We start from the raw sequence: 20099 nt of genomic DNA, 5'->3' as shown, positions 1-20099 counted from the left end.
CCTTTTATCTGCTAATGGTGTTGGTGAGAATCAGCAATGTACACAGGCTATTTTAAAATGAAATGTAAATGAATCAGAAATGCCTACGGAGGAGCCATTAGCATAAATCCAATCAAAGGGCTTTGTTTAACTTGTTAAAAATGACTAAATATTTGGTGAGTGTGGGTGGGCAAGGTGATTCTTGCTCACACTTGGGAAGTTTTAGAAGCAAAACTAACGCTGATACCTTAAATGGCTGAACTTAAAAGCAATTTTCTACCCCGAACTCTGCCTCCTTGGTCTATAACTCGCTGGAATATCATTGCCTGTTCAAGGAGATCACCTCTAAAATATTATCTTTGCTTTTAATAGCGGTCAACTCACTCAACAAGGATATTTGGACTCTGTCATGAGCATTGCAGGGGTCTTCTGGCAGTGGAGAGTCCCTTGGAGCAAACCCTGCCCTTCCCAGTCATGCCAATGGTCCCCCCAGGTGGGATGCTGGGGGTGCAATGCAAGACGGCACCACCAGCTGTGGAGGACCACCCTGACCTGCCTGTGTTATGCACCACCAAGATCACCTTGGGCATGATAGACTAGATATAAGGAAGACATTTTTTTATGCTGAGGGTGGTGAAACACTGGCCCAGGTTGCCCAGAGAGGTGGTGGATGCCCCATCCCTGGAAACATTCCAGGTCAGGTTGGACGGGGCTCTGAGCAACCTGATCTAGTTGAAGATGTCCCTGCCCACGGCAGGGGGGTTGGACTAGATGACCTTTAAAGGTTCCTTCCAACCCAAACCATTCTATGATTCTATGAGCAAGAGCTGTCCCAGTGCCTATAGCCTTTGTCCAAACTGGTAAGACTGGGTTGGGTTCACTGCTCTGTCCCTGGCGCTATCTGCTGAGTGTCAGGAGGTGCACGTGAGGCTGATGTTTGGGGGCAGTTTAAGTGGCACAAGCAGACCTGCCAGCAGCCCCCTGTGTTTCTCTGCTGCAGTCCACCCATCCCGTGTCCCCTCCTCACACTCCAACATTCACAGCAGCTTTTGGGGAGCCACCCAGATTAAACCAACCCAAAAAAAGGGGGGGAAAACCCATTTTTTTTGAGCCCACATCTATTCCCTGACCCATCAGTTACACTGTAGACTAAGTGCTAAGAATATTAGTCATAGCAAGGTTTGGCTCTACAGCTTGGATTAAATCAAATAACTGATTTAAAAGCAACGCTCAGACTTGGCTCTGCAGTGACTCCTTGGACTCCACAGGCATCACTCGAGCAAGCGGCGGACGGGGCTTGGGGCAACACTTTGCATTTGGGAAAAGCAGCTCTTTCCCGCTGGTTCGCTCTCTGGCGCGGGGTTGCATCAGGGTGGGTGTTAATTGCATTTCTGGAAATCAAAGCAGCCAGCGCTGGGACTGTTTGCTGATTTTCGCTTTGCTGCTTTCCCCCAAGCACTACCCGTCAGCCGGCTTTGCTTTCCCATCTGCACGGGAAAATACTTCACCCGGAGTGATGTCTTTCCCCAGGGACCCCCAAGCTGCCCCGAGCATTCGCCCCTTTCCACAGGCTTATCCTGCTGCCCGAGCGTGAGGTCCTGCAAAGACGGATGCTGCCGTGGAGAGTTTACTAAATGCCAATCCTGGGCACAAATCCTGGGAAAATACACTCGGAATTGGCTGCAGCAGGGGGCAGTGGGATGCAGGGGGTGGGAAAGAAATGGAGAAATGGGAAGATTTAACAGCGCGATCATTGCTCTCCCTGTGTGTTTCGGTGTTTTTTTTCTTTTAAATGCTGGAAAAAAGCCCTTCAGGAGGATGCGGACCACCACATTACAGCACTTCCCACCGCTGCTGGGCATGCCTGCTGAGTGCAGGGCTGCATTTGGGGGTGCAGAGGCTGCAGGGAGCCCCGATGCCCTCCTCCATCCACCCCCACGTCCCAGCATGGTGGGAAGTCCAGCCTCACTGGAGGGGTCTCACCTCCTGGCAGCTCCACCGATCGCTCCCATGAAACAGCCTTTGCATCTCCCACTGCATGTAAATCAGGGGCTTTCCAGGAGTTTCTCAGGGGCGTTGCTACCTGCAGGCTTGGCTCAGCAAACCTCGCTTCCCCCCAGCTAGCTGGACTGGATGCAAGAGAGATGTTTAGGTTCCTCCTCTGCTGTGAGACTGTTATGGCAACACGCTCACATTCAGCCCCTCAAGGAGAGGAAACCACCGAACCCCTGCTTAGGGGTTTGGGTTTGGTTTGTTTTTGCTTTTCCAAAGGGAAAAATACACCATTGCACAGTGGTGATCCCTGCGGAGACAAGCAGTTGCATCGAGCACACGTGGCCTCTTCCAGGGCACCTCACCTGCAGCCCTGAGAGCACTTTGCTGACGTCACACCTATTTCCCAACGGAGGAATTGGGTGTATAAACCACTTTTCCCCATTTGCTCAAGTTTTGGGTGCCCGGTTGGCACGATCCCAGGGTGGGATTCAGCTCTGCTTTGGCAGCCAACAATTCAGGTGTGTTTAGTGGATCCTAATTAGATGCTCATCTAATGGATACTCCTGGGGCAGAAGAAAAAGCAGAGGCAGGGACAGACTTAGAGGGCTGTGTGTCACCCTACGGAGGAAAAAGGGAAGCTGGGGGCAGCAGCACCCACCACCACCACCCTGGTTTCCAGCAGGCAAAGCAGGCAGGGTTGCTGAGGTCGTTTTGCTCCTTGCAACAGCCACCTGTTTGCCCTGGGAGCTGCCTGCTTCTTTGCTCACGCATCCAGCTAGCCTCAGTTCAGCATCAAGCGCCTGGCACCTCAAAAAACAAAGCACTCAAAGCAAAACAGAGTCCAAGCTGAGGCCGTTCAGCCCATCAGTGGCAGAGGAGGGGAGCACGTCCCACCTCCATCTTGATGGGACTTGGGCAAACTCCTCTGGATGAAGCCCCAGCCCCTCTGCATCAGTCCTGCTGGGAGGTCTGAGAGGTCTTTTAAGCTGAAAGAGGGTAGATTTAGATTGGACATAAGGAAGAAACTCTTTACGATGAGGGTGGTGAGATGCTGGCACAGGTTGCCCAGAGAAGTTGTGGATGCCCCACCACTGGAAGTGTTCAAGGTCAGGTTTGAGGGGGCTTTGAGCACCCTGGTCTAGTGCAAGATGTCCCTGCCCATGGCAGGGGGGTTGGACTAGATGAACTTTAAAGGTCTCTTCCAACCCAAACCAGTCTGTGATTCTATGATTATATGGTTTAAACATCATATTTGCCTTCTGCTGGGCTCCGGCAGCAGGACGGCATTTCCCCCACAGGTCCACCTAAACTCCCACCCATCAGTACCAACACCCCCCCCAGCTACTGGGTAGGGCTGGCAGTGGTGGGAGGCAGAAAAATCCTGGATGTGGAGTAAGAAAGAAGACTCCTTGCCAAAGAAATTATCTGAAGCAGGTGGTTCCAGCTCAGAGGAACTCAATTTATATTCCCAAATGACATGCCGGGAGCTGCTCACAGCTCCATCAACAAGCACGATGCAGGCGAGGCAGATGTTTCAGCGAGTGCCAGCAGCTGGAATAGGATCGCTGGCTCAGCTCAGCTGCACCCATCGCTCCAGACAGTAATTCGGGAAGTCAGTGTTCAAGGCTCATCCCAAGGGAGCCTGTATCGGGTGGCTGCAGGTCTGGCTGGCAGGATCACACAGCCCTTTCTGAAACAAAGCGGGGTAGCGGCATGTGAAGCCGGGCGGGAGGCGAGGCTCCTGGATTATTTATAGGCTCAAGCCTTGGAAAGGATCTCGGCGCAGAAAAGCACAGGGTATGTGGGCTGTGCATGGCGCAGAAGGAGCCCCATGATGGTGATAATGGGGTCGTGCCAGTGCCAACCACATTGCAGGAGTGCCTCTCCCCAGGGCATGTCCCTGCCAAAGCTTTTTTGGCATGGGGGAATGGCAAATTTTTGGGGATGCCCAGGCTCAGTGTGGTGGGACATGGCTTGGGGAAAACGAAGCCCTGTGAAGGGTGAAGGACACATGGAGCATACTAGCAGGCAATGCAAGGCACGAGGCTTGCCTACCGAAGCAGACGTCGTCAGCACGGGTTAACTTTTGGGTCTGGATGGGGAAGGAGGTGGTTCATGTGTAGGCTGGGCAGCAGCGCTGCAGTGAGTGTGGCAGAAGCTGCTGCATTGCCTAGCCCCATGCGTTTGTTTTATTTTCCATATGGTGACCAAATGGCCAGTAACGAAGAGCAGCTCTGCAGTGTCTGCTGCTCCAGCCTGGCAGAAGTAGGGGGGGGTCGATGAAATGTTCCCCAGGTGTGACACGGTGAGGATGTCAAACAGGTTGAGACAGCAAAGGCAGGGGTGGGAACACCAAATCTAATGCAATTTTGGAGAAATGTGGGTGAGGCCAAGGGGAACTCAGCAGAAGCCACCCCTAACACTGCAAGTGGCTCTTGCAAGAGGCCGTGGGAAGAGCACACAGGCATGTCTCAGCCGCAAAGTGCCACCTTCCCAAATTGCCCACAAGGCTTCCTGGAGCCAGGCACGCTTCCACCTGAGTTACAACTCAGCCTGCCCACCTCAGGGACAGCCCTCACCACCCCAGCCCAGGGCTGATGACCGTTTGTATGAGCCATGTAAACACCCAGGCAAATAAATAGGTAGAAACTGGGAGGTGGACTTTCCCTTGGGGCTTTCGGGGTGGCCAAGTGCAGAGGCAAGGCATGATACGCTGCAAAATGGACAAGGAAGAGATGGTTGCGAGGGTGCCTCTTTATAGGAAGGGTTAGAGCAGTTTTAAAGCACAATGGTGTTTAACTGCTGGTGCAAAAGCAGCCAGCGGCCCCTGGCCAGGCACACAGCAAGAGGAGAACGAAGCACCGAGACCCCAGCAGCATTCATGTATGTGCCGCCCTCCCCATCTCGCATCAGCAATCGTTGGAAAATGGGGTCCAGGTGAGACTAGTCGGACCCCATCGACCATTCGTAGGCAGCATCACCCCGTTTGACCGGTACGCAGCGCGGGTTGGTTAGGGGCCGGTGCCGGAGCAGCACCCAGGGCTGCAGAGCCCTGGTCAGGACCCCTGCCCATAGGTGCTCCCTCCATGGCGGATGCTCACCTGGGTGCAGGGGCAGGGGGGCTCAGCCCAGCCTGACCCACCAGGGCTGGGGAGAGGGCAGCCGGGCAAAGGGAGCACCCGATCAATACAGCCTGCAAAAACGCAGAGGAAACTGCACTTCCTTAAACTGCTGTGACACACGATGGAAACATTTAATAAAAGCTGCTAGGCGGGTATCATTTATTTGGCTTTTGCCAAGGCTTTTGATAAAATCTCACGTCAGAGACTATTAAAGCACCTTATCAAAGGTTAAAGGGGAAAAGTCCCTGTTTGGCAACAGAAAACAAAGACAGGGAACATCTGCTCCTCAAAGCAAAAAGAAGCAAACACCGAGGCACAGCAGAGGCCACTACTGGCATCATTATTATTTAACAACGCTTGTGTATTAATGAGACACAGGAAGAAGAGAAAAATGAGGCAAGGAAAGCCGACGATAGCACAAACTTACTTTGCTTTGTCAAAACAGAGAGGTGGGGGAAAAGCCATACCCTGAGATGTGTTTTATAACACGAGAAATTAAATTATCACACCAAAGTTAAAGTTTTCGTATCAAAGGCCTATGATCAGCTCCACATGCCAGTGGAAGTCGTTTCAGTGCATTAAACCTAGTGTTCAGCACAAGCGGGGCCGAACCAGCTGGCCCCATTTTACCAGCCACTTCATTGTGAATTCTGCAATGAGGAAAGAAAAAAAAAAGTCACTTTCACTGTCATTTCTTACCCTGGTTTTAATCAGCAATATTTTCTCATGCTCTTGTGATGCCACAGTTTCTTGGTTACAAACATGGCAGGGGGAGGCTGCGTTGTTGTTTTTTTTTAAAAAAAGTTTCTGCTGACATTTAAGAAACAGGACAGGGAGACTTCAAACACTGATCATTTTGTAAACACCAAAATGCAGAACCAAGTCAGAAGCCTATATGGATCACAAATATTGCTTAGATTTAACCCGGATGTATATGCAACAAAGCACTTTGGCCAAAGAAGTCTGAGCTGCTAATAATCCATGCTCTGAGTCATCCAAGGAAAAAAGACTGAAGAAATGCAGGCCCTGCACCTGTAAAGGCTAAGGACATCTGTCACGTCCTCGTATAGGCACAGAAGGCAGCCAGCTTTGATGTGACTGAGCGATCAGGCAGCATCCAGGGGCTGCAGCATGGAGGGCTCTATCTTTTCTTTTTCCTTTTTGCACTTCCTAAGGTGGGCAGAGCAGACTGTTCTCATGGCATCAGACCAAATAGCTCCAGATCACGGAATTTCTGCTGGAGATTTTGTATGCAGACAGCAAAAAAGCCTTGGGGGCAGGGGGGGAGCTATTTGATCGTTTTTTAACTCTAGGAAACCATTATTCAACTCTATGAAAGTTACATGAAGCAGGTGGTTCCAGCAGGGCAGGCTCTCCCCAGGGCTGCTGGATCCATCACTACTCTTTTAGGGTTTTGCTTATGATCCTGCACCAAAAGGATGTTCCCCTGGATGCACAGGATTCCCTTTCTGATCCCACACATCCTCCAGCAGCTGTTTCAACCGTGGGGCCCCAGCAGAAGTATGGGGTACACGCATGCTGGGTGCAGCAACAGCGACCTGAAGCTGCAGCGGAGATGTGGCTCGTTGCTCCCTCTTGGCTTGTTTTGCTGGCAAAGCTGCTTTCCTGCTCCCTGCTTGCCCATGCAAAGACTCACCCCGGTGCAGGCAGGAGGGACCAGCGCACACGTCCACTGGGACACGTGCAGATCCACCTGAGGATGCTCCACCATCACCCATGCCAAGAAGCGTGCTGTTAATTAATCAGTGCAGTCAGTTATGCACAGTGCCCACCTCCGTAGCCTGGTCCTGTTCAGTTTCAGCTCTAGAGGGTCACATCCGTAACCACTACTAATGGGCTGCATGGATACCCCTGCATGTGTTTTCCTTCCTGGAGACCCTTTCTCACATCTCTGTCTTCAGATGTGACCCTCCCACCCCCAGAAACCATGGGAAGGGACAGGGGCAGCCCCTGGCACGGCAACCACGAGGCAGGTACCTCCCTCCCACTCCTGTGTATAACGCAGGGCATGAGACAGCATCACCAGACCTCACCACTTTGGCATGAATTTCCATGTATTCAGGTTTTCTTTCGGTCATGCTACCACCTGGAAATCTCAATTTATTATTTTTTTTCCCTGTATTAAAGAAATAAGTGTCTAGCCCTCATGGATGTGGAAAAAAACCATGAAAATATGATTCAGTTGCCTCTCCCCTCCAAAAAAATCAGAAAGGAAAAAAACTGTTAAGTCAAGGCTTAAAAATCAGCAACATTCATTTTTCCTTTTATCTCATGGTTTTCCTTATGTTTCATGATTTTTTTTTTTTTTTTTAAATGAGGTGCTGGTGATAGAGGCAATGGCTAAATGCTGGAGAAATGTTAGATCAGAGCATCTAATTATCACCTCTCAAGATACTTACGGGGTTTTTTTCAGACTGAAATCATCTATCAAGGAGCACGCAGAAACGATACGAAGCCAATGCTCAGCAAATCAGCTCGTATCGATGGAAATCAGAAGATCCCGAGATCTTCCGCCCCCTCTCCCTCTGAGAGGAGGGAGAGGCACCGAAGAAGAGTTCAAATTCCAGGCCAGGACTGCGGGCGCTGCGTCCTCGATTCATCTCTACTGTCAAAACCATCGGTCAAACGCCCCACGGCTGCTCACGGAGGAACAACTTCTGTGTGTCGAGCTTGAAATGATTTAGCAGAGCAACACAGAGGAGCCTGAAAATCAATTAATTAGACAAATAATATTAGTGACTTCCTAAAGGTGCTCGGTGCCGGAGGCTCCCGTGCACCTCTTGTCCTCTGCACCACGGTCCAGGGGCGCTACGTTGGTTCGGAGATAAAAAAAGTAATTAAAATCAGGCAAGAAAAGCAACATTTTAATTTCTTCTCTTTCTGCTTGTTTTTAGGCTGGACTTCTTCAAAGACGGTTGCACAAAAGGCAGTCTTTGAATTAACAAGCATTTACTTAATTAGGTACTTAATTGCAAATTACAAGAAGCGAAGTGCCTTTTTTATCTATTTGGCAATGTAAAACTGGGCCCGATGCTATCCGTAACACCAAAATCCCCTCCTTTCTGGGGAAAACTTGTCTCGCATGTAAAGCAAGGCAAGTTTTAAGTGAGAATCATTTGACTTTTGCCTTTAACTGGTTGGGAAAAGTGTCTTTAGAAGCACGCAAACCACTTTCAGGTAGAAAAATTAACCGAGAAGACGCTGGAAATCAGACTTGTTAAAGATATGTCAGATTCCAGTGATTTATGTATTGAATGTGTAAGAAAGAATGGGATGCTTTGCAAATCAGTGATGGAAAAGGGTTGACTTAGGCAAATACTCTTGGCCAAGATGGGATGTCCTGGCTGTACGGGTACTTAAACACGGCGCAGCTTTCTAGGATTGTGCTGAACTCATCACCACCCGCTTCAAAACAAGATTACATTTTTTCCTGAAGCGTGCTCCCACCCAGAATTTGGGTCAGAAAAAAGTCACCAGCTGACATACCCAGCCAGGTTGCAGCACTCCCGCTGTGGTAACTGCAGCCCTCCATGGGCCACACACCGACGGGGACCCTTGGAGATGACACCTGAGGGCTCCTCCGGCTCCCCGGAGCCACGGTCTTGGCTCTGCATGCAGAAAAATTTAGTGTTGGCCAAATTTTGCCCATCATCAAGTCCACCTGACCTCCTCGGTCTCCTTCTTGCCCAGCTTTTGGGTGCAAAATGGATCAAGTGTGACTTTTTGTCCAGTTTCTGGGCAAAATTCAGCACAGGTGGAGGACCCGGCTGTGAAGAGCGCAGGGTCTCCTCAGCTCCGGCTAAATTTCCCGCCCGAAATGCTCCCAAACCCAACGTTTTCGTTATCCAAGGACAACATCTCAGAGCGATGAATTTCACAGGGACACTTGCACTTTACCGAGGAAATGTTAAAATTTGGACAGCGAGGTTTCTCCACCCCAGGAGCTAACACCGCACACCTGCACAAAGCATCCCGCCGGGTGGGATGCGAGGAGGACTCGAGGAAACGAACCCCTTCAGCTGTCCTCGCCCTCACCGCACTAAGATTGCTTTTAAACCCCGCTTAAAAACCTGCTCTGCACCTCGGCATTACGCTTGCTCCCGAGGGCGAGCCCCCGCAAGCAGGATGCGTCCCCCCACGCGTGCCCACCCACACGCCCGCGGCGCGGTGCGACACTTGCGACCCGCCCAGCAGCGCCGGGGGGGGTTCGCGTGGCCCCACCGCGCCGCTCCCCCCCCAACCCAGGCTCCTTGCAGCGGGGAGCAGCACGCGCCCGCTCCCCACGGGGCTGCGCCCCCTTTCGCGTGGCGTGTTGCGCGCAAACCCCACCCGCGCGGAGCGCTGCGCTACGGGGGTGCAATGCGCCCTGCCCCTGCAGCCCACGCGTGCACGGCCGCGAAGGCGGGGGGGGGGGGGGGATGGAGGGATGGTTTGCAACAAGTCGCGCTGCAACAGGGCGCGCGGCACCGCCGCGTGCGCGCGCGCGGGAACGCGCCGGGGGGGAGGGGGAGAGCGCTGCGCGCGCGCGGCCGCCGAGAGGGAGGGAGCGGGGAGCGCGGCGCGAGGCGAGGCGCGGAGCGGGGAGGCGGGGGGGGGGGGGAGGGGGGGGGAGGTTTAACCCCCCCGTGCCCGGCGGCGGCCGCGGCGGTGGCATTTCTATTCAGGCGGCGCTGAGGGAGCCCGGCGCGCCCGGTGCATTGTGGGACTGGGCTGGGAGTCCCGTTCGCGGGAGGAGGCGGAGGGCGAGGAGGCGAGCCGGTAAGAGGGAGACCTGAGGAGGGAGGGAGGAGGAGGGGGGGGGTGGGGGTGCAAGGCGGGGAGATTTAAAGGGGAATTCGCCTCCGCCGTTACGCCGGGTCGGGCGCGGGGGGCGGCGCGGCGGCGCGCCGCCGGGGCGCGGGCTGCCCGCCTGGCCCCGGGCCGCGCCGCCCTCCCTCAGCCCGGCCCCGGGGGAAGGGCGGGGGAAGGAGGGGGGGGGGTGCGCCTCACCGCGCCGCCGCCGCGGCCGCTTTAAAAAAATCCGGCGCCGGCAACGGACGGGTTAAATTTTTCGCCCCGCCGACATTTTTTTTTTTTTCCCTTTTTCCCTCCTTCCCCCCCCCCCTTCCCTCCCTCCCTCCCCCTCACGGAGGGGCAGCGGCGGCGGGGGGGAGGGGGGGGGGTGCACGCGCGCGCCCAACGTTCCACCGGCCGCCCCGCGCGCGCGCGCGCGCGCCCTGGGGCTGGCGGCTCCTGCCGCCGCCGCCTGCAAACCCTGCCTCCGCCAGCGAGGGGTTAACCCCGCCCCGGCTGACATCTTACCTGCACGCACGTGCGGCCCGGACTCGCGCGGGTGTGTGTGTGTGGGGGGGGTCGCTTACCCCCGGCCGAGCCGCCCCCCGCGGGGTTTGCCCCCTCCGGGGTCTTGCTGCGTGCGCGGCTCCTCTGCACGCAGCGAGCCGGGCTGCTCTTCCTCCCCCCCGCCTCCTCCTCCTCTCCGGCTGCACAAAGAGCAACAGTGAAGGCCCTGGCTTGCTTTTAAAGGCAGCGGCTGGAAATTTAAGGTGTCCCAGAGCCATGTCTCCCCGCAGCGCTCCTCGCCGCACTCCGTGGATAAATGGTTGTTGCAGTTCCTCACCTTGTAGGTCTGAGGCGGTTGGGTTGCCGTTAATTGCTCTTGGGTTTGTTTTGGGTAGGTACCTGGCTCTAGTTCTTCCTCGCTCTCCCCTTTTGCTCCTGTGCTCTCCTCTCTCTCCTCTTTAGGGAGGCAAGGGTTAACCTTTAGGTTTTAATATTTATTATGCCGTTCTTTTAAAGTAAGAAACATCTGGGTTACGAGGTGTTTTCTTCCACTGGGGAGGGACGGTTAACGCTCGGATTGCATGCCTGCGCAGACTGCCAGTAGTCACAAGAACCTTGGGTCTTCCAAGGAAGGTTGCTCCCAGGGCAGTCTGCGAAATAGATAGTTGCACGTAGCTTTATTGAGATCTTCCTTAAAAAGTTATTGTGTCCTTGCACTGTGGATGTTTTCCATTAAATAAAATCGTCTTGTTTGTTTCAATATTTGTTTTCAAACTAGGGAACATAATTTACTGTGTCTTACAGTCCTGAAGACTGCAAAAAGTTTCTGGTAGGCTGTGGCCTCTGAATCCTTTCCTATATAAGTAGGTAGGGGGTGCTAAGCATATTGCAATTACTAGTTAGATGGAGGAAAATGTTTCCCTTGTGGGGCAAGCTGCTTTTTATAAATTTCTGGGATTAATTAGAATGAAGTGTTTAAAAAGAATGAAGGAAAAAAAAATATCCTCCTCCTTGAAAGGCTTTTGTCTCCCATTTCTGTTGACAGGTTGTTTTCCAGACACTATCTTTTTTTTTTTTTTTTTTTTTGATTGCAAGTGCTTAGTGTCCTGCATTGGAAGACAACAGCTATGAACTGAATTCATTGCTCATCCAAGACACGTTCTTGTAACTAGAGTTTGGATTACTGCCCGAGCCTGGGCTTTGGAAGATTTGTTTTAAATAAGTGCCACGCCTCCCAGAGAAGGAGGGAAAGCACTGTATAGGAGAGTTGGGCTCCACATCAGAAGTTCTCAGGGAGCTTAAAACTTCAATTCCTACAGAGTATATTCAATAATTTAGTAGACTTAAAGGTTTATGGAATGGACGTGCTTGTTAATAAGTGCTGTATAGGGGAAATCGGTTGCACGGTCTGTAGATTTCCTTCTTTCTTACATTTAGCGCTGTCGAACTTAGCGAATACCAGTCACTTGCGTTCATTTTTTTGCTTTTCAGCTTAACCTCGTAACGGCGTGACCATCAGTATCAGATTTTGTCAGCGATGCTGCTGAACTCTGTTCTTCTGGTTGTTAGGCAGGATTCTTGCTTTCTAAGAAACTACCGCAGACAGGTCGTTTTTAGTAATTCCTGAAAACTTCTTCTCTGAGAAAGATATATTGCATTTTATCACAGCCGTTCCTGTTTAGAAATCAGTGTCTCAGTTAGGCCTCTTATTAGTTTTGGAGTGTGGTGTATGTGAGTCAGAGTGGAAAAACGTTCTAAAATTAGACGTGCATTGTTAAGAATTTTATTAAATGAGTTGCATCAGTGTCTTTTTACATTACCATTTTAATGGGCAATTCTCTGTATTCTCAGTATTGTTAGCTGACTAAAAAAGGGCTCGAGAAGCAAGAAACTTTTCTTTTCAACATTTTTATGCCTGCGAGCATACTAAAAGGTAAACTGGCATGTTTATAGGTAAACCAGTCTGCTTAAATACGGCCTCTTTGTTCTTCTGTTACCTGTACTAACAGAACACTGGGCTTGCGTTTTCCCCCAAGGAGAACAGGTGTATTATGGAGTTTCAGCTTCTTACATCAGAACTGAAGCGGAGCCATTATTTGAAAAGCATCTTATTTTTGAGATTAATATGTTAATGGCTAAAATTATGACCCTGCGCTGAGCTGAGTACAAACAGATGTCTCTGCTGAGCGTGTTGCAGGATCAGGGCCCAAGTTGCCTTTTGGAAATCGGCCTCAGTGCTCTGGGAACTATTATTTCTTTCACTACCTCTGTGTTAAACGAGGTCGGTAAGTGTGTTAGATTCTTTTTTTAATGAAAAACTTATGCAGCGTATCTGGAAAAGAAATTCATTCTCTGATTCGCTTGGCATAGTTCTAGTCTTAAATGTTGGAAGGTAGGAAGAGGAGTCATTCCTTTGTAGTCTTAGAGAAATGGGTCGTGTGAAATGTGCCCGCTTGTCTTAACAAGTGAAGGACGACGTTGACTGCTTTCTCTTTCTTTTTAACTTGCTCTATGCGGAAAACTTGTTGTCTGGCAGGTCCTAGGATTTTCTAATGTTCCTTTTTTTTTTTTTGTGGTAATTAGACTGATCAGCAGAGAAACTGATACCGTTGCTCTGGGGTGGGAAAGGCCAGCAGTCTGTGCGAGAGAACCATGTCTGTTCGGGAGTCGTTTAACCCAGAAAGTTACGAACTGGACAAGAGCTTCCGTCTGACCCGATTCACTGAACTGAAAGGCACAGGCTGTAAAGTGCCTCAGGATGTCTTACAGAAACTGCTCGAATCTCTACAAGAAAACCATTTTCAGGAAGATGAACAGTTCCTGGGGGCAGTTATGCCCAGGCTGGGTAAGTAGTTGCTCCTCTAGATACGTGTGATCCTTCTGCTGGGTCTGCTAAGTGACACGATCTCATTTGCGGTTTGTTTAATCGGTTTGAAAATTTTATGTTGTATAATGCACGCATAGCATCCAGAAATCTGCAGAGTGAATCTCGCGTTGTCGTTTGTTGGCATCTGGGATACAAGAATATTATTTTAATTATTTAACGTCCTGCAGTGCGCTCAACTACAAAGAAAAAACGGTCAGGAGTGGCCATCGTCATAGGCACATGCTTAGGAGTTAGTCTCCTCCCTTTCCCCGGTAGATGCTTTGCAAACTGAAGTCATATCAATTAATTTCCGGACTTCTATATTAATATGTTGCCTTTGGAAATTTATGCAATGAATGCAATGAATTTTGTGCAATTAGATGACTCACAGGTGAAGTTCCCCTCTCCCTCCCCTCCGCTCTGTTCCTGGGTCAGAGAAAGTGAGCAAGAGAAAACTTTCTCGCTTCAGCTGAGGCTGGGAGCGGATTGTTTCACAGTTGTCATTTTTCCTTTCAGTCCTTTCGTTGTTCCCCACTCTAACTTTTCTGCTCACCTGTAGAAGCTGCCTGGGAAAGGCTGTCTTTCCAAGACCTCTGTGTTCTTGCCAGCTTCGCTTTCTCTTTGGTATTTGCACAATGATGCAAGCAGTAAGGGAAAACAACCTGCACAAGTCACCTACATGGGGAACAGGGCGAACGTAGGTATTTTGATACCAGCCACTCTACCTAATATTGATATAGATAAATGAATGTAGATAATGTGTTTAATGACACTTTTAATTCTGTTTGTCTATTTACTCAGCCCTGCATATTCAATCTCTACTTTGCAGCGCAGAATGAATTTTTTTTCTTCAACTTAGGAATATCAATGTAGCATTTATTCTAAAGTTATTTAATTATCAATTTAGTGTCCAATAACCTTATTTAAAATTATTTTAATGTTGCTAATTGTCTATTAGCAGGCTAACAGGTTGCAACCCATTATTCTGGTAGAGATTGAATTCAGAGAGAGATTAGTAAGGAGCCTGTGTTCTTGCTTGAACAATGGCGATCTTTGTATGAAATATCTAAGCAGCAATTGTGTGTGGAGCTGGGGTGGCACTATAATTTAATATTCCCTAATGAAGGACACTTCCAGCTTCTTTTATCCCCAAGTTGTTATTTATATGGGTTTTTTTCTAAATTAAATAAGCTATTCACAACAGCATTTCAATTTGGCAAATTTCTAAAATCAGTAATAGTTTGTTTTAGATTTAATTATCTAGCTGTTGGGGTTTTTTTCCCTCTTATAAACTTACAGGCTCTAAACAGTAATGGAACTGCTAATAGATTTTTCTTCTGCAGCTATATGTAAAGGTAAAAAAGTAGACTAATGCCATCAAATGTGTAGGTGTGATATTATGTAACAGGAAATCTGTTAGTAATAGAAGGTGGAGAGTTCAGGTCTCTTAAAAATACGCTTTTGTGGTGAGTATCCCTTTAACAGATGTGTCTTTGGATGAGTTGGGTGTTATTTGCCTCCGATGCCTTGTGCTTAAAAGGGATAGAGGGGTAACTTTACAGCCTGTGCATATGCACCATGCTTGTGAGATGCAGTCAAGAGGGAAATTACCAATAGCAGGCTCAGCCTCACTCCTTTTTAGTTCTGCAGGTGGTGTTACCCAGAGCAATCTTAAATATGGCTGTGCGTATACCTGTGAGTAAGAAACTGCAAGTTTGATATTAATTCTCAGAGCTGTTACGGACCTTGAAATCACTGTTTTCAGTCACCTCTCTGAACAGATTCAGTTATTTAGTCAGATCTTTTTTGGTGGAACAGAAGCGTAGCCTCAGAAGGACCGTCACGGCCCCTTGGCCTGTCTGTCAGGTAGCACTTTTGCTGAAGCTGTGGAAAACTGCACAAGTGAAATCAGTCTTGCAGCACTATGGCATAAATAGGTGAACTGAGGGCAAAACAGCTCCTGTACGTGAGCCACTTCTCTGTAACTGCTTATAAGCGCTTTCCTGGAGACACTGGACATCATGCATAGTAGCTTGGTAGCTTCTGCGGAGGATGAGCAACCCTAAATTACTGCTCATGAGCTTCTGTCAGTATCCCTTCTCTTCTGAGGCAAGATCTGCCTCCGTAGGCAGGAGAGGCAAGATCCTCTCCACCTATATACCTACTGCCTGGCAGACCTTCTGCTCTGTGTCCTCAGTAGGACCTCAGATGACAGCAGCTCACTTCATCCCTGTACAGGACACTGCTGAATACTGGCTTGTAGCACTTACTAGGTAGTATGTTTCATTAATACATAGGGAGCAGATGCCACACAGTAACTTTTCCCCGAAAACTGGTTGTTTGAAGACTCTTGCCCTGTGGAGGTATGCAAAGTAATTCTAGGCAGCTTGCTGCCAGCCCAGGAAGGAGGTAAGCTACCTGCCGTTGCCACAAGGCACGAGGATATCGACAGGGAGCGGCGGCCCAGCTAGCATGTTGTGATTTGTCACCTGCCGCTTTTGTGCAGGCTCTTGAATTGCAGCAAATGCCTGGAGGTTTTAATATCACTTACTCTGTTTGAAATACGCACCGTCAGGGAAAATGCTGCGCTTGGTGTTGTGGTTTTCTCAAAGGAGTTTCCCTGTCTAGCAGGTCGTCTTGCCGCCTTTCAGCCTCACAGAAGTAAGGCGAGGTTAACACAGTTGCAGAAGCTCCAAGTGGGTGAATCATCTTTCACCAAGGGCCTAGGCTGTGACTTGTGGCGTCTTTCTGTTCTTCCTGAAGTGAGGAAATGCCCTTTATGAGAGGCTATGTCCTTTTAAAACTGTCACTATGTTTTTGTTGAGATGGGAGTGACAGGAAAACCTATTTGCTTTTGACAATATCCATTCATGTAGTTCCTCTTAACTATAAAAGTACATACATATAAGCACAGATGTTCTTAAAAGCAATGCACTATTATTATGCTGCAACAAACTGTAGAACATTGTAGTTTAGTTCTTGCTTTCAGCCATGCTTTCTTGCTTCTGTTCTGTTCCAGTCAGGAGTTCTCATTCTTTGCTTGGTTTTCCTCTTATTTGTGCTATGTGCTTTCTCTAAGGAAGCAATTTGCCATGTCTGTTTAGGCAGTATTGTGAGTTGTATTTCACAGACATGTTTTGTAAGTTCTCTTGTTAAGAGCAACAGATAATTAAGGGCAAAGTTAGTCACCTCACTGATGGATTTCTGTCTTTGCAGGAATTGGGATGGACACTTGCGTTATTCCATTAAGACATGGAGGTTTGTCGTTGGTCCAGACAACAGATTATATTTATCCTATTGTGGATGATCCTTATATGATGGTAAGTTGGCTAAACTTAATTGTTAGCTATATTGCTGATCTGATTTGTGCTTCTCACTTACCAATCTGATGTCAATTTTGACCATTTCTTCCAGATGTGCAGCGCTAATTGTTTGATTAACTGCATTCAGAGTCTTTCCTAAATACATGTGAAGAGGGAAAGGCATAGTTTCATCCTGTAATCTTTTCCATGTCAGCCAGGAATGCTGCAGTGCTGCTTTTTATAGGTGAAAGTTGGGAGAACTGCCACTTTTAATTCAAATTTCCCTCCATCTGTTGTTCTGTGGGATTTGGCTTGAAACGCCCAAAATGGGGGGAACGAGCTGTCTGAAGCAGCAGACGGTAAACTCCACGTAGGAGCAGAACCGCGTTATAATTGGCCTTTTTTGAGGTTCTGAAATAACCAGGTAATGTGTTAGAACTGGAAATGCCGAAATGACAGTAGTTGGCAATAGCACCTGGCAACTTCAGAGTGCTTTGTCAACACCAGTTTTTCCGTCATACTACCTCCGCTTGCAGATGGATAAGTTGAAATGACTTGTTGGAAGCTGTGTGCGCTTTGACTTCAGCTCCTTCTGTGTCCGTATTTCATTTAGTCCGTCTCGGTAGAGATTCCTCTGTGGTGTTATGTGTGGCAGTGATCAGTATTGACTTGAACAGAAGGTCATGGGGAAACAAATGAACTTTAATAAAGGACTTAGTAAAGCTGTAAGGAATTCTACAGGAGGTGTTCATTAAATGAAAGTTAAGAAAGTTAAGAAATGCTAGAATTCATGTTTCCTGTGATTTGAATGTGACTGCTTTAAGGCATGCTTTTACTGTTGTTTATAAACCAGCATGCTTTATTTGCTGGTTTTGGTTCATTGTTCTGTGAGACCTGTCAGGTGGGTTTTGGACATGCAGTTTGAGATTGGGACTGACTTTTTTTTTTGTTTGTTTGCATGCTTGACCAGGTGTTGTGCACATATGCAAGCCTAGCTCCTTTGATTTCTGTTCCAGAAGAGCTCTCTTTCTGCAAACTGAGCAGCCAAGATCTCAGGCTGGCCTCTGGAGTACAGAGTGGTTGAGCTCTCCTGAGAAATTTGATTCTAGTGGGTGGCTTGCTTTAACATCATGTGGGAACTCGTCAGGGTCTGGGATAAAAAAAAAAAATTAAAAAAATGTATGTTTTCGGAAAGCTGTGTTCAACTTCATCAGCTGAGAAACTCTCTTTTCTCACCTTGTAACAAAAACTTGCGAGGGACAGCGTGAGAAGGCTGTGGTGAAGGAGGCGGCTTGTTTTGTTTGGAGATACAAAGGGTCTGAGATGCCACAGGAGTGGATAGATGAGCCTGTGCCCAGATGAGGTTTAGGCTAGTGTGGTAGGAGTGGAATGTAAATTTGGCATTAGTCCAACTTTAGTGGTTGCATCATAGTTACAGTCTATACTGTGATCCACATGTACCAGCAGCTGTAACTTTGGTGTTTTCTAACTCTCAAGTCCTTTACTTTTCATTCTTGTTAACGTTCATTTTAATGTGGTGGCTTGCCACTTCCTAATCTGTTCACAGATGTGTATTTCTTCTTAAAAGCTAACTGAGAACAGGGATTCTGTCACAAGCTGCCTTGATGATACCTGCAGTGATGATCCAGCAGGGTTGGAGCTGCTGGATCCTCTACTCGCATGTCTCTCTCTTGGGGACTGGAGTACCTGGGGGCAATATAGATTACCATTTTCTTGTGTGGACCAACATCAGTTGGAGGACAGTCAAATACAATTTGTCACGGGGTTTATGGACGGTTGTTAAGAGCAGAGGAATGGTGAGACTTAGGAATTTCGTGTGCAGGCTGTAAAAAGGAGTGTGCTCTGGACTCATCTGTTCAAGACAGAACTGCTGCTGCCCTGTTTCTCCAGCTGGGTTTTTTTTTCCCTGTTTTTAGTCTAGATTCCCCCTGACCCATGCCTATCATTGCCAGTCTCTGTTCTCATTATCACTTAGACACGGTACATGCTCTGCTTCTTGCTCTTCTACTCTGTCTCCTTACCTAGTCAATTCTAGCTTGTTTTTGGGTGAATGTTCCCTGATTGAGTCTCTTTGTTTCTCTGTGCGGAGTGTCTACCTGCAACTCTGTATCTGATCTCTCTTACTAGTTGGGGTGAGAGGAAGCAAGGAGGGAAAGCCAAAAGTGCAAATGGGCTCCAAGCTGGGTACTGTCACAGAATGCATTAGAAAATGGCTAAGGAAGGCAAAACTGCATGTGGACTCAGCTGAACTTCAGATTTTTGCTTCAGAAAACAGCTTTCTCTCACTCTGTTACTACCTATTTTAAAACAAAGTTCTGCAGTTATATCCAAAACCCCTCTTCCTTCTTTTCCCCTTTCCCTTCCTCTTTGGCTTTGTTCTTAAAAACACTCAATCCATGTTGTCTGAAGTATCCCTATGACGTACGCCTGTAAAATCTACTTCCAGCATAGGACTTTTCAACTTAAATGGTTTGATATTGGAAAAGTTACAAGCAATTGAAAATAGGTTTCATAATAAGTATCAAGCCACTGGTAATAGGACTCGTGCTGGCCTCTGTTGTGGCACTGCAGAGGCACCTTTTTGAGCACAGGAGCCGGAAACTGGCTGGTTTGAGAGTGGATGTCCTTCCCCTTCCATTCTTTTTTGTGCCCTTTTAAGAAGAACCTTCACTCAAGACTGGGGATGGGGGTCTGATACGTCATCCTTTGCCCTTACAAATAGTTCTTAGTATTGCACGTAGATACTTGTGTTTCAGGGGGACTAAGCAAGCAGTCCAGGTAGCATGTGGGACCCAGCTAGGTTGACCCCTGTTTGTGAATCCTGTCGTGTTTATCAGTGTTCACAAGCCATGTATTTTTCCCTTTGCTACTTCAGACTTGAGACTGGCACTCCCTGAATTTGTTTCCGTAGTGGTTTTGCCAGTTGGCAAAAGCGGTGTTAGACTGACCTCTGACTACTAGAATAGAGAGCGCTTGTCAGTGTGGTTTTAAAAACTTATCTGTCATTCCGAAGAGGGCATAAACCAGCAGTTTGCTTGGTAAATACTGAAGATAGTGGAGAGTGGTTTGATAGTCCCCTTCCAGAAAAGGAAAATGGCAGGCTTTAGTGTTCTTAAACATCTGGAAATTTAACAGCCAATATCCATCAAACTATGCAGTACACAGCTCACTCTTCTCTTAATAGTTTAAGATTTAAATGATTAAAACATATTCCAGTTCCAAATGTAAGGGATTTCCCCTGATGCCACTGGAAGCTCTTGAATTTATTTAAAAACTGGATTATATTTAATTGTGATTTGGAGGTGTTACTTCATGTCATCAGCAAGTAAGGTAACTGCCTGAAAATATTAATTTTTGCAAAAATCCTGGATGTGTGATTAGACTGTAAGGTTTTAGAGATGGTGGAAATGTGTTTAGGTTCCTCCCTCCCACCCCCCACCCCCAATTAGTCTTCCAGCTAAAGCATCTTTCAGTAGTCCAAACTGTGTCAAATAAGCATGTTGTTGTTTTTAT

At 48.3% G+C, this 20099-nt stretch overlaps 1 protein-coding gene and 1 long non-coding RNA gene across 8 annotated transcripts in view; one reads left to right on the top strand and one right to left on the bottom strand.

Annotated features, from left to right (window-relative positions):
* Positions 1–5239: 5239 nt before the first annotated feature.
* On the bottom strand, positions 5240–10565 carry LOC143168557 (uncharacterized). Of its 2 annotated transcripts, XR_012996748.1 has the most exons (4): positions 10419–10523; positions 8604–8725; positions 7517–7820; positions 5240–5746 (listed from the first exon to the last, which is right to left on the bottom strand). It is a non-coding gene; the product is annotated as an uncharacterized LOC143168557 (long non-coding RNA). The 2 variants fall into 2 exon arrangements; XR_012996746.1 differs by lacking the exon at positions 5240–5746 and having other exon boundaries at positions 5783–7820; positions 10419–10565.
* SEPHS1 (selenophosphate synthetase 1) overlaps positions 9838–20099 on the top strand; it is a 26275-nt gene continuing 16013 nt past the window's right edge. For 3 of the 6 annotated variants that reach the window (XR_012996677.1, XM_076354657.1, XM_076355007.1), the window contains exons 1-3: positions 10541–10788; positions 12981–13242; positions 16480–16583. Coding sequence is in view for 5 of the 6 variants with exons in the window: in XM_076354657.1 (XP_076210772.1) it covers positions 13050–13242; positions 16480–16583 (297 nt within the window). In the remaining variant the exon portion in view is untranslated. Of the gene's footprint in view, positions 9876–10540; positions 10789–11537; positions 11804–12248; positions 12331–12980; positions 13243–16479; positions 16584–20099 lie in introns of those variants that run through there. The other 3 variants (XM_076354869.1, XM_076354791.1, XM_076354934.1) reach the window with 3 other exon arrangements.

This window comes from Aptenodytes patagonicus, chromosome 1, assembly GCF_965638725.1.
Source record: "Aptenodytes patagonicus chromosome 1, bAptPat1.pri.cur, whole genome shotgun sequence".
Taxonomy (NCBI): domain Eukaryota; kingdom Metazoa; phylum Chordata; class Aves; order Sphenisciformes; family Spheniscidae; genus Aptenodytes; species Aptenodytes patagonicus.
Note: the sequence above shows the minus strand (reverse complement) of the source record. Positions and strands in the feature narration are given on the sequence as shown.